The sequence below is a fragment of the Pleurodeles waltl genome, chromosome 1_2, assembly GCF_031143425.1.
Source record: "Pleurodeles waltl isolate 20211129_DDA chromosome 1_2, aPleWal1.hap1.20221129, whole genome shotgun sequence".
Taxonomy (NCBI): Eukaryota; Metazoa; Chordata; class Amphibia; order Caudata; family Salamandridae; genus Pleurodeles; species Pleurodeles waltl.
The window spans coordinates 1124123547-1124136814 of NC_090437.1; the positions used below are offsets into that span (position 1 = coordinate 1124123547).

General features: G+C 44.2%; 1 protein-coding gene across 20 annotated transcripts in view; it reads left to right on the top strand.

The window, feature by feature from the left end:
- PROM1 (prominin 1) overlaps positions 1–13268 on the top strand; it is a 616480-nt gene that overhangs the window by 412539 nt on the left and 190673 nt on the right. For all 20 annotated transcript variants that reach the window (XM_069202406.1, XM_069202442.1, XM_069202511.1 and 17 more), the window contains one exon: positions 4698–4850. In XM_069202406.1, coding sequence (XP_069058507.1) covers positions 4698–4850 — 153 coding nt within the window. The remainder of the gene's footprint in view (positions 1–4697; positions 4851–13268) is intronic.

Genomic DNA, 13268 nt, shown 5'->3' on the forward strand with positions numbered 1-13268 from the left:
TAGATGTAAGGCTTATGGGGTATTTGTGCTTTGCAACACAAAGACTGCAGACAGCTGTTCAAGATAAGGAAACTTTCTGCTCATCAACATCGGGGGGAAGGCCAGACTGTCTTGCCCTTGACCCCTCCCTTGTGCTGTAGGAGCGTGGGGGTGCTTCCAGCCACAATCTGTAGCTGGGGGAAGAGTGCCTTGCTGAAGGACTTACCATTTGAACCCTTGGTGCCTGCTCCAGGACTTTTACTATTTCCAGCTGTGTCCTTGCTTGTCCTGCACTAGTAGCAAGCAGCAGCATCCCTGTGAGTGTCCTGCTATTAGAAAATCTTGACGGTGGCCAGTGGGCTCAGTGGCACAGGCCCTCTCCCCTTTTGTGTCATCCGAGGTAAAATGGTGATATGGCACCCTGGTCAGCTACTACCCTCCTACAGACAGCCCAGTGGGTCCTGGGCTGTTGGGTCTCCAGTAACTGTGTCAAAACAACAGACACCCCAAACCAGACCCCTGACCCCACCAGAGCTATCACCTCACCAGGGAAGGGTAGGTGCTTCTGTTGCTTTGGGTAATGGTGGTGTTAGATCACGAACATATGACTTTATATCAACTGCCGAAAACTACATCACTGAGATATAACTATTGGTACCATTGCTCTAGCTTTGAAGAGTACCCCTGCACAAGATGGTCTGTATAAAGCAATGTTAGCTGTCTTTTCATAGTGCTTTGTGTCTAGGAGCTATGATACTGTGTGGGGCAGAACTCTAGAGACTTCTGAATTTCACTGTATATCTTAGCTTTATGTGTAGCATATTTTACTTGTGTTTATTGAAATATTTTATTTGATGAAATAAAGCACAGACTGGACATCAGCCACTATTACAGTGTAAACTGTTTTCTGAATGTCTAACCTACCTCATTTCTTTGAGTAAGCCTTTGACTGCCCAAGTGTAGTAGAAGATAACTTGTTTGTCCAGTTTGGGGTCCAATAGTACTGTGGCCCCCGGACACCAGTCGTGAACACATCCAGTTGATGTAACCGGAGCCCAGTGACTGCTGACTGCCATGTTGCCTCAGGAAACCGGTCAGCACACCCAAAGCCTCAAACTTTGCCTGAAATATCATGTTTTCCTCATATTTCTGTGGCAGAAACTTCCTGCATCTGCAGGGATCCACTAAATTCCTACCCAGCAATTCCACACTTGTCCCAAAAGAAAAACTACCCCCTTTATGTGGCTTGGCCTAGTGCCTGCCAAATGAGTGCATCAAAATAAGGACTGTGGGAGTCCTTGTGAAGCTCTGTGCGAGCTGGTGTTACAGCAAAAAAAGAAAAATCTAACTCACGATGCTCGGAGACCTCTTCCCTTGTGTCCTGACTTTGATTTCTGAGAAAAAAGTGCTCTGATCTTTAAAAACAGCCTTTGACGTCCTCAGCCCTAAAGGAAGTGCAGAGGACATCAACAGGTCATCCTCCACACTTAAGCAGTTAACCGTGTCTTATCATTTCCTCATGTTTAACACACAATCAAAAACATTTTGAAGCCAGTGCAGATAAATTAACAAGAGTAAATGAGAAACAGTCAAAAGAAAAAAATGAAGTGTTGCAACAGCATCCCATTCATAGGGTCTCGGGACCCATTGCATACATCTTTTAGTTTTAAATAGGAGATCTGCCTGTAGATATCTTCCTGAGCCTCAAAAAAACTATTTCAATACATTTAAATTGAAGATTAAAAACCTTTGATGTCTACCAAACCATCATAGTTTTGAAATAAAGGCGGTATCAAGGGATAGAGATGATGGGTGGCTTAAATAAACAGATGTGGAAAGGGGACGCTGGATTTAGATATGTATTGCTCCCATTAAATTATTTTAGCCCCTTAGTAATATATTGTTCCATAAGTAACTAAAAACCCATAATTCCCCACACATATTCTTTAAACCAGCTGGTTTCAAATCAGCATTAACGTCTCAATGCTCATCTATTTCACTCTGCACCATAGAAAATACTTCAAATTCAAAAGCTCCTATTCCAGCAAAATGGCATTCAGTAGTCCCTCACCTTTCCATCACTATAGAATGTTACAGCTCAAGTTGCTCATGAGAACTGTATGGTGAAGCTGAGGTAGAACTCTATGTACCAATCCACAGTCTGCTGCTGCTGTTAAAAGTGCATTTACCTAGCATGTCCTAATCTTTCTCACGTGGCTGAGGACGATATTTGTGGATTAATACAAAGGGCCTGATTACAACTTTGGTGGAGGTGTTAATCCGTCCCAAAAGTGACGGTAAAGTGACGGATATACCACCAGCCGTATTACAAGTCCATTATATCCTATGGAACTCGTAATACGGCTGGTGGTATATCCGTCACATTTGAGACGGATTAACACCTCCTCCAAAGTTGTAATCAGGCCCATTATGTGTTCTTAATTTAGCTTCTGGAGCCTTTTCCATATTTTCCATATGGAATGTAATCCCAGCAGAGAATCAACATTTTTCATAGGGTAAAATCACTATAGAAATCCCAATTCCTAAAATGAATATGATATTAAGTAAAATTATTGACATTGTGACTAAAATATGTTGTTATACTTCATTTAGGCTACTATTTTGTGATCCTCAAAGCGAGCTATTCACTACAATGCATTTCAATGAGACAAAAATGGCAGAGTCTTAGCAACAAAATATATGCAACAGTATGCTTTTCGTAACCTTCCCCTTAAATAGTTCCATGAAAACACTCAATTTAACAAACAAATCTTGTGAATTTCACCCCACAGTTCAACGGTTTGATTTATAATAGTAATATTATCCAAAGGAGAGGGCACTCACAGGTTATTATTGACTGGGGTGAGTAGAACTGTTGTATTTGGCTTGCGCCCCCTGCTCCACCTTGGCAAATAACTACCTGGGAGTGTTCTTCCCATTGAATACTATTGCTTGAATATTTGTGACTCCAAAAGTTTATGTCTTTGGAATGTTATGGCATGGTTTTCAGTATTCCCTATTTACTGAGATGTTTGTCAGTGCTCACCACATATCTCCGCTTCACAATATATGCACACTTTCTCAATTAGTTTGTTTAAATTAGCGAGCAATATGCATAACATCATAAACAAGGGCTCCAACCTGTAGCTAAGTGTGTACACGAGCACATTAACGTTCTGCCCTTGCATTCTTTATTTTTGAATGTCCTGAACTGTCTTTTATCTATGTTTCCTTCAAAATATCTACTTCTAGTTATCTTAATTATCGAAAGCATGTCTCTGATTCCTGAGTGCAGCCCTAGTATACTTTAATTTGCTCACCAACTAAATTAATCATAGTATCTGTCGTTATATGTAACAAAAGTTCTAATTTCTTGTATATACATATTTCAGGGGCTTGGATGTGATTTGCAAGAGGGTCTGCTTCTCTTGCTGTTGATGTCCAAGATAAACTAAAATTATACTCTGTGCTGTCTATTCGGAGTTCTGTTTTAAATTTTTTTTTTTTTGGTGTTTAAATAAAACTTTGCCCCATTCAAACAAGTATTAAACACAAATACAAAAATACTCCGATCTGTTTGCATCTTCATACAAATAAGAATAATCATAGTAAAATATAATGGTTTACAAACTTCCATATAAGCAACATTGTTTAAAGCTAATTACCTCACTAAAATGTAGTCACAGCATGGCACTTACTTCTTCAGCATTTTCACAACATTGCAGGTTCGTATTCAAAAAAAGAAAGATAGCATCTCAAAATCATTTAGTTATCCCAAAACACATCCCTAAGTTAGCCCCTACAAGACAACCATCTGACTTACTTAAGCCATTTGGAATATTACTCGCCTTTGCCTTAGTGGTAACGTATCATAGATAGCAAAGAGATAGTCCACGCTCATCCAAGTTCCGGGTGATATGCCCCGGCCCACGTTCACTCACAGCAGGGATTTCAGAACCACACAATCGTCAGTCCCTCCTCTCTCTATAAATGCCTAATCTCATCAGCATATACATGCTCCTGGCAAAGCTTGCTACACTATACTTAGTATGTGAAGATTCTATGCATGAAAATGGAATCCTTTGCATGAAATATCCATATCAAGATACACCCCAATATGTAAGGAAACAATAACCCCTAAAATAAAGCAAAAACGCCATACTTTTTTATTTTTCAATATAAATTATTCATAAGCATATCAGTGTCACACTGCAAAAGATACATACACTGTCAAGATGATCTAACACATCAGGGAAGAGTCTCAAGATCTTGGTTTAACCTGTAGCCCCCACTCCATCCTTTCAGTTGTCTCCTGCCTACTTAAGAACCCTAACTCTTTCTAGCCCCAATACTTTCCCTGTAGAAGGGCCTTGAACAAAGCATAGTATATACAGGCAAAGCACGATATTTTAGTTTCTGCCTTTTTTTAGCAAGTCACTGGGTCATGGCGCCAACGGGCGGTGAATGGAGTTTTGGTTCACAGAGAGAATATTTCATGGTGAGAGCTATTCAGACTCATTAATTATTGTTCCTACTGTGCTCTGTTATGTTTCGGCACCACTGTTACTTGGCTTCTTGACATTAGTTGTTTCTTTGATTTACAACTTAAATGTGTCTAAGCACACCACTTAATTGGGTTGATACTTTTGCTGTTTCCATATATGTTGTATGTGTCCTACATGTTGTTGATCTGTTATTTTGCATATCTTCTTCCACAGATGGCTAGGTTCCTTATCTTTGTGCTGTATGCTTATCCTCATTCTAATCTTTTTCTGCCTTGGACTACTCTGTGGATCATGTGGCTATGACCGACAAGCTACCCCGACTACCCGAGGGTGCATCTCAAATACTGGAGGCAATTTCCTCATGGCGTAAGTTTTTTATTTTATGTTTTTAAAATAATAGTTTCAAGGTGAAGTGGTGAAGGGTATTGAAAAGCAAGCCGTTGATGAATAAGTAAAAATAAAGTAAAGTCATAGTTATTCGACTGCAGGCATTTATCGTATCCACAGGACAGGTAAGTGCCAATCTCATTCACCTTCCTCATCAAATTGCTTAAAAGCTTTTCTGAAAATCTGGTGCATTCGATATTTGTATTTTCATGATCACCTAGTCCACTACCTCCCTGCAAGCCGGACTGTTTACTCAATGCAACCCATCCTTCTTTAGTGAAGTGCTAAGATTTAAAATGTGGTGGATGACAAATAAAAAACATATTTTAGTAGAGGTGTGCAAATTTATTTATGTTTAAATAAAAAACATGGTTACGTTAACAAAATCTTGATGCAAAAATGCAGCTTCTTGTCACGGTTGCAACCGGTTTCGATATGATAGGTTAGCATCCACTGTAATTCCTAGGTTGTGTTTTTTACAACCATAGTGATTGACACACGCCCATACAGAGAGGCCAAGCCAATTAGACAAAAGCTAAAAGGGCATTATTTGTCAATAAAAGCTCTGTCACCAGACGTAATTCTTGTTTATCCAACAGTAGATTGAGCTCAGAGCTAAGGGGAACTTCCCCCCCAGCGGTCAAATTGATCTCATTAGAGAGTGAAAATTATCCTTTAGTGTGGAAAATAAGCTTTGAACAAAGCTCAATGTTAGCTGAAAGAGAGTATTGAGGAGGCATGGCAGGCAGAACATATTTTAGGGGTGATATGATTTTGGTCTCATAAATTGAGCAATGTGTAATTTATTCCTTGTGCATGTGCTTAGTTTTTGACGTTTTGGTTATTCATGTATGTGGTATTGCAATCTACGTGTGTAGGAAAGTACCATCTTGCCTGGCATGTTACCCCCATTTTTCACTGTATATATGTTGTTTTAGTTGTATGTGTCACTGGGACCCTGGTAACCCAGGGCCCCAGTGCTCATAAGTGTGCCTGTATGTGTTACCTGTGTAGTGACTAACTGTCTCACTGAGGCTCTGCTAATCAGAACCTCAGTGGTTATGCTCTCTCATTTCTTTCCAAATTGTCACTGACAGGCTAGTGACCATTTTTACCAATTTACATTGGCTTACTGGAACACCCTTATAATTCCCTAGTATATGGTACTGAGGTACCCAGGGTATTGGGGTTCCAGGAGATCCCTATGGGCTGCAGCATTTCTTTTGCCACCCATAGGGAGCTCTGACAATTCTTACACAGGCCTGCCACTGCAGCCTGAGTGAAATAACGTCCACGTTATTTCACAGCCATTTTACACTGCACTTAAGTAACTTATAAGTCACCTATATGTCTAACCTTTACCTGGTAAAGGTTAGGTGCAAAGTTACTTAGTGTGAGGGCACCCTGGCACTAGCCAAAGTGCCCCCACATTGTTCAGAGCCAATTCACTGAACTTTGTGAGTGCGGGGACACCATTACACGCGTGCACTACATATAGGTCACTACCTATATGTAGCTTCACCATGGTAACTCCGAATATGGCCATGTAACATGTCTATGATCATGGAATTGCCCCCTCTATGCCATCCTGGCATTTTTGGTACAATTCCATGATCCCAGTGGTCTGTAGCACAGACCCTGGTACTGCCAGACTGCCCTTCCTGGGGTTTCACTGCAGCTGCTGCTGCTGCCAACCCCTCAGACAGGCAGCTGCCCTCCTGGGGTCCAGCCAGGCCTGGCCCAGGATGGCAGAACAAAGAACTTCCTCTGAGAGAGGGTGTGACACCCTCTCCCTTTGGAAAATGGTGTGAAGGCAGGGGAGGAGTAGCCTCCCCCAGCCTCTGGAAATGCTTTGTTGGGCACAGAGGTGCCCAATTCTGCATAAGCCAGTCTACACCGGTTCAGGGACCCCTTAGCCCCTGCTCTGGCGCGAAACTGGACAAAGGAAAGGGGAGTGACCACTCCCCTGACCTGCACCTCCCCTGGGAGGTGTCCAGAGCTCCTCCAGTGTGCTCCAGACCTCTGCCATCTTGGAAACAGAGGTGCTGCTGGCACACTGGACTGCTCTGAGTGGCCAGTGCCACCAGGTGACGTCAGAGACTCCTTGTGATAGGCTCCTTCAGGTGTTAGTAGCCTTTCCTCTCTCCTAGGTAGCCAAACCCTCTTTTCTGGCTATTTAGGGTCTCTGTCTCTGGGGAAACTGGAGATAACGAATGCATGAGCTCAGCCGAGTTCCTCTGCATCTCCCTCTTCACCTTCTGATAAGGAATCGACCGCTGACCGCGCTGGAAGCCTGCAAACCTGCAACATAGTAGCAAAGACGACTACTGCAACTCTGTAACGCTGATCCTGCCGCCTTCTCGACTGTTTTCCTGCTTGTGCATGCTGTGGGGGTAGTCTGCCTCCTCTCTGCACCAGAAGATCCGAAGAAATCTCCCGTGGGTCGACGGAATCTTCCCCCTGCAACCGCAGGCACCAAAAAGCTGCATCTCCGGTCCCTTGGGTCTCCTCTCAGCACGACGAGCGAGGTCCCTCGAATCCAGCGACACCGTCCAAGTGACCCCCACAGTCCAGTGACTCTTCAGCCCAAGTTTGGTGGAGGTAAGTCCTTGCCTCACCTCGCTGGGCTGCATTGCTGGGAACCGCGACTTTGCAAGCTTCTCCGGCCCCTGTGCACTTCCGGCGGAAATCCTTCGTGCACAGCCAAGCCTGGGTCCACGGCACTCTAACCTGCATTGCACGACTTTCTAAGTTGGTCTCCGGCGACGTGGGACTCCTTTGTGCAACTTCGGCGAGCACCGTTTCACGCATCCTTGTAGTGCCTGTTTCTGGCACTTCTCCGGGTGCTACCTGCTTCAGTGAGGGCTCTTTGTCTTGCTCGACGTCCCCTCTCTCTGCAGGTCCAATTTGCGACCTCCTGGTCCCTCCTGGGCCCCAGCAGCGTCCAAAAACGCCAAACGCACGATTTGCGTGTAGCAAGGCTTGTTGGCGTCCATCAGGCGGGAAAACACTTCTGCACGACTCTCCAAGGCGTGGGGGATCCATCCTCCAAAGGGGAAGTCTCTAGCCCTTGTCGTTCCTGCAGTATTCACAGTTCTTCAGCCTAGTAAGAGCTTCTTTGCACCAACCGCTGGCATTTCTTGGGCATCTGCCCATCTCCGAGCTGCTTGTGACTTTTGGACTTGGTCCCCTTGTTCCACAGGTACCTTCAGACAGGAATCCATCGTTGTTGCATTGCTGATTTGTGTTTTCCTTGCATTCTCCCTCTAACACGACTATTTTGTCCTTAGGGGAACTTTGGTGCACTTTGCACTCACTTTTCAGGGTCTTGGGGAGGGTTATTTTGCTAACTCTCACTATTTTCTAATAGTCCCAGCGACCCTCTACAAGGTCACATAGGTTTGGGGTCCATTCGTGGTTCGCATTCCACTTCTGGAGTATATGGTTTGTGTTGCCCCTATCCCTATGTTTCCCCATTGCATCCTATTGTAACTATACATTGTTTGCACTGTTTTCTAAGACTATACTGCATATTTTTGCTATTGTGTATATATATCTTGTGTATATTTCCTATCCTCTCACTGAGGGTACACTCTAAGATACTTTGGCATATTGTCATAAAAATAAAGTACCTTTATTTTTAGTATAACTGTGTATTGTGTTTTCTTATGATATTGTGCATATGACACTAAGTGGTACTGTAGTAGCTTCACACGTCTCCTAGTTCAGCCTGAGCTGCTTTGCTAAGCTATCATTATCTATCAGCCTAAGCTGCTAGACACCCTATACACTAATAAGGGATAACTGGGCCTGGTGCAAGGTGCAAGTACCCCTTGGTACTCACTACAAGCCAGTCCAGCCTCCTACATTGGTTGTGCAGTGGTGGGATAAGTGCTTTGAGACTGCTTACCACTCTTGTCATTGTACTTTTCATAAGAGAAAAATATACAAAACAAGGTCAGTGTATATACACATAGCCAAAAAGTTTTGCATTTCCTCTTTTCACTCTTTTCTAAGTGCTGAAAAGTACTTCTAAACTTTCAAAAAGTTCTTAAAAGTTTAAAAAGTTTTTTTTTCTGTCTTTCCAAAAAGTTCTGAAAACTTTTTTCTCTTTGTCTATCACTTTTACTCTCTCTAAAAAATGTCTGGCACAGGCCAAAAAGTTGAACTGTCCAAACTTGCATATGATCACCTTAGCTGGAAAGGAGCAAGGAGTCTCTGCATAGAGAGAGGTTTGAGTGTAGGGAAGAATCCTTCTTTAGAACTGTTAATTAATATGCTTAGAGTACAAGATAAGGCCATAAGTGCCCAATCTGTAGAAAAAGTAGCTAATGGTTCTCAATCTGATCCAGGGACTCCCCCAGGAAAAGGTTCAGGAAAGAAACTTCTCAGCCTGCCCATTACTAGACAGTCTAGCATAGTTGGTACAGAGGTTGAATCACATCATACTGATGATGTGCTCTCACATTATACTGGTAGCCAAGCTGTTAGGGTGCCCTCTGTAAGGGACAGGTCTCCTTCTGTTCATTCCCATCATACCTCTGTATCTAGAAATGTCCCTCCCACCCACCCTGATGACAGATTGTTAGAAAGGGAGCTCAATAGATTGAGAGTGGAGCAAACCAGACTGAAGCTCAAGAAGCAACAGCTGGATTTGGATAGACAGTCTTTAGAAATAGAGAGGGAAAGACAGAAGATGGGTTTAGATACCCATGGTGGCAGCAGCAGTATTCCCCATAGTCATCCTGCAAAAGAGCATGATTCCAGGAATCTGCATAAGATAGTTCCCCCTTACAAGGAGGGGGATGACATTAACAAGTGGTTTGCTGCACTTGAGAGGGCCTGTGCTGTACAGGATGTCCCTCAAAGGCAGTGGGCTGCTATCCTATGGCTATCATTTACTGGAAAAGGTAGGGATAGGCTCCTTACTGTAAAAGAAAATGATGCTAACAATTTCCAAGTTCTTAAGAATGCACTCCTGGATGGTTATGGCTTAACCACTGAACAGTACAGGATCAAGTTCAGAGATACCAAAAAGGAGTCTTCACAAGACTGGGTTGATTTCATTGACCAGGCAGTGAAGGCCTTGGAGGGGTGGTTACATGGCAGTAAAGTTACTGATTATGACAGCCTGTATAACTTAATCCTGAGAGAGCATATTCTTAATAATTGTGTGTCTGATTTGTTGCACCAGTACTTGGTGGACTCTGATCTGACCTCTCCCCAAGAATTGGGAAAGAAGGCAGACAAATGGGTCAGAACAAGAGTGAACAGAAAAGTTCATACAGGGGGTGACAAAGATGGCAACAAAAAGAAGGATGGTAAGTCTTCTGACAAGGGTGGGGACAAATCTAAAAATGAGTCTTCATCAGGCCCACAAAAACACTCTGGTGGGGGTGGTGGGCCCAAACCTTCCTCTAATCAGAACAAGGAAAGGAAACCATGGTGCTATTTATGTAAGATAAAAGGCCATTGGACAACAGATCCCAGTTGTCCAAAGAAAGGCACCACAGCTCCTACCACTACAACCCCTACTGCTACACCTAGTGTCCCTACTAATAGCAGTGGTGGTGGGAGCAAACCTACTAATAGCCAATCCAAGGGAGTAGCTGGGCTCACTTTTGGTAATTTAGTTGGGGTTGGTCTGATTAGGGAGACCACAGAGGCTACTTTAGTCTCTGAAGGGGCTATTGACTTAGCCACTTTGGTTGCTTGCCCCCATAACTTGGAGAAGTACAAGCAACTAACCCTAATAAATGGTGTTGAGGTCCAGGCCTACAGGGACACAGGTGCCAGTGTCACAATGGTGATTGAGAAACTGGTGCACCCTGAACAACACATACTTGGACACCAGTACCAAGTAACCGATGCTCACAACATAACACAAAGCCACCCCATGGCTGTTGTAAATCTCAACTGGGGGGGGGTATCTGGTCCAAAGAAAGTTGTGGTAGCTTCAGATTTACCTGTAGACTGTCTATTAGGGAACGATTTGGAGACATCAGCTTGGTCAGATGTGGAGTTGGAGGCCCATGCAGCAATGCTGGGCATCCCAGGGCATATTTTTGCTTTGACAAGGGCTCAGGCCAAAAAGCAAAAAGGACAGGGAAGCTTGGATCCTGGAACAATGGACCAAGTGCTCCCTAAAGCTAGGGCTAGTAGAAGCAAACCACTTCCTACTATCCCTCCCTCTACAGTGGATTCTAATTCTGAGGAAGAAGAATTCCCTCCCTGTGCAGAACCTACACCAGAGGAGCTGGAAGCAGACACTGCTGAGCTTTTGGGTGAAGGGGGGCCTGCCAGAGAGGAGCTGAGTGTGGCACAGCAAACCTGTCCCACATTAGAGGGTCTCAGACAGCAAGCTGTCAAACAGGCTAATGGGGATGTCAGTGACTCACACAGAGTTTACTGGGAGGACAACCTCTTGTACACTGAGCATAGGGATCCTAAACCTGGAGCTGCCAGGAGATTAGTGATTCCTCAGGAGTACAGAAAGTTCCTCCTAACACTGGCACATGACATTCCCTTAGCTGGGCACCTGGGTCAAATGAAAACTTGGGACAGATTGGTACCACTGTTTCATTGGCCTAGGATGTCTGAGGACACAAAAGAATTTTGTAAGTCCTGTGAAACCTGTCAAGCCAGTGGCAAGACAGGTGGCACTCCAAAGGCACCCCTTATCCCACTGCCTGTGGTTGGGGTTCCCTTTGAAAGGGTAGGGGTTGACATAGTTGGCCCCCTTGACCCTCCTACTGCTTCAGGCAATAGGTTTATCTTAGTGGTAGTGGACCATGCCACAAGGTATCCTGAAGCAATTCCTTTAAGGACCACTACAGCTCCTGCAGTGGCAAAGGCCCTCCTGGGAATATTTTCCAGGGTGGGCTTCCCAAAGGAAGTAGTATCAGACAGAGGAAGCAATTTCATGTCTGCATACTTAAAGGCCATGTGGAAGGAGTGTGGTGTAACTTACAAGTTCACAACACCCTATCATCCACAAACAAATGGACTGGTGGAGAGATTTAATAAAACTCTCAAAGGCATGATTATGGGACTCCCTGAAAAACTCCGCAGGAGATGGGATATCCTTCTACCATGCCTCCTTTTTGCCTACAGGGAGGTACCCCAGAAAGGAGTGGGCTTCAGCCCCTTTGAACTTCTTTTTGGACACCCTGTTAGGGGTCCACTCACACTTGTAAAGGAGGGTTGGGAACAACCTTTAAAAGCTCCTAAGCAGGATATTGTGGACTATGTACTTGGCCTCAGATCAAGGATGGCTGAGTACATGAAAAAGGCCAGTAAAAACCTTCAGGCCAGCCAAGAGCTCCAGAAGCAATGGCATGATCAGAAGGCTGTTTTGGTTCAGTACCAACCAGGGCAGAAAGTGTGGGTCTTGGAGCCTGTGGCCCCAAGAGCACTCCAAGATAAATGGAGTGGTCCACACACAATTGTTGAAAAGAAGGGTGAAGTCACCTACTTGGTTGACTTAGGCACTGCCAGGAGTCCCCTTAGGGTGCTCCATGTCAACCGCCTGAAACCCTACTATGACAGGGCTGATCTCACCCTGCTCATGGCAACAGATGAGGGACAGGAAGAAGACAGTGATCCTCTACCTGATCTCTTCTCTTCCACAGAACAAGATGCTCTTGTGGAAGGGGTAGTTTTGGCTGATTGTCTTACTGCTGAGCAGAAAGATAATTGCATAAATCTCCTAGGACAATTTTCAGAACTCTTCTCCATTGTGCCAGGCACCACTTCTTGGTGTGAGCACACTATAGATACTGGAGACAGTTTACCTGTCAAAAGTAAGATCTATAGGCAGCCTGACCATGTCAGGGACTGCATAAAGCAAGAAGTTCAGAAGATGTTGGAACTAGGAGTGGTTGAGCACTCTGACAGTCCATGGGCTTCTCCTGTGGTACTGGTACCAAAACCCAATTCTAAAGATGGAAAGAAGGAAATGAGGTTTTGTGTAGACTATAGAGGTCTCAACTTGGTAACCAAAACAGATGCTCACCCTATACCCAGGGCAGATGAGCTAATAGATACACTGGCATCTGCCAAGTATCTAAGCACTTTTGATTTGACTGCAGGGTATTGGCAGATCAAAATGTCAGAAGATGCTAAACCTAAGACTGCATTTTCTACCATTGGAGGACATTACCAGTTTACTGTAATGCCTTTTGGTTTGAAAAATGCACCTGCCACTTTTCAGAGGTTGGTGAACACAGTCCTGCAAGGGCTGGAAGCTTTCAGTGCAGCATATTTGGATGATATAGCTGTCTTTAGCTCCAGCTGGGATGATCACCTGGTCCACCTTTGGAAAGTTTTGGAGGCCCTGCAAAAGGCAGGCCTCACTATCAAGGCTTCAAAGTGCCAGATAGGGCAGGGTAAAGTGGT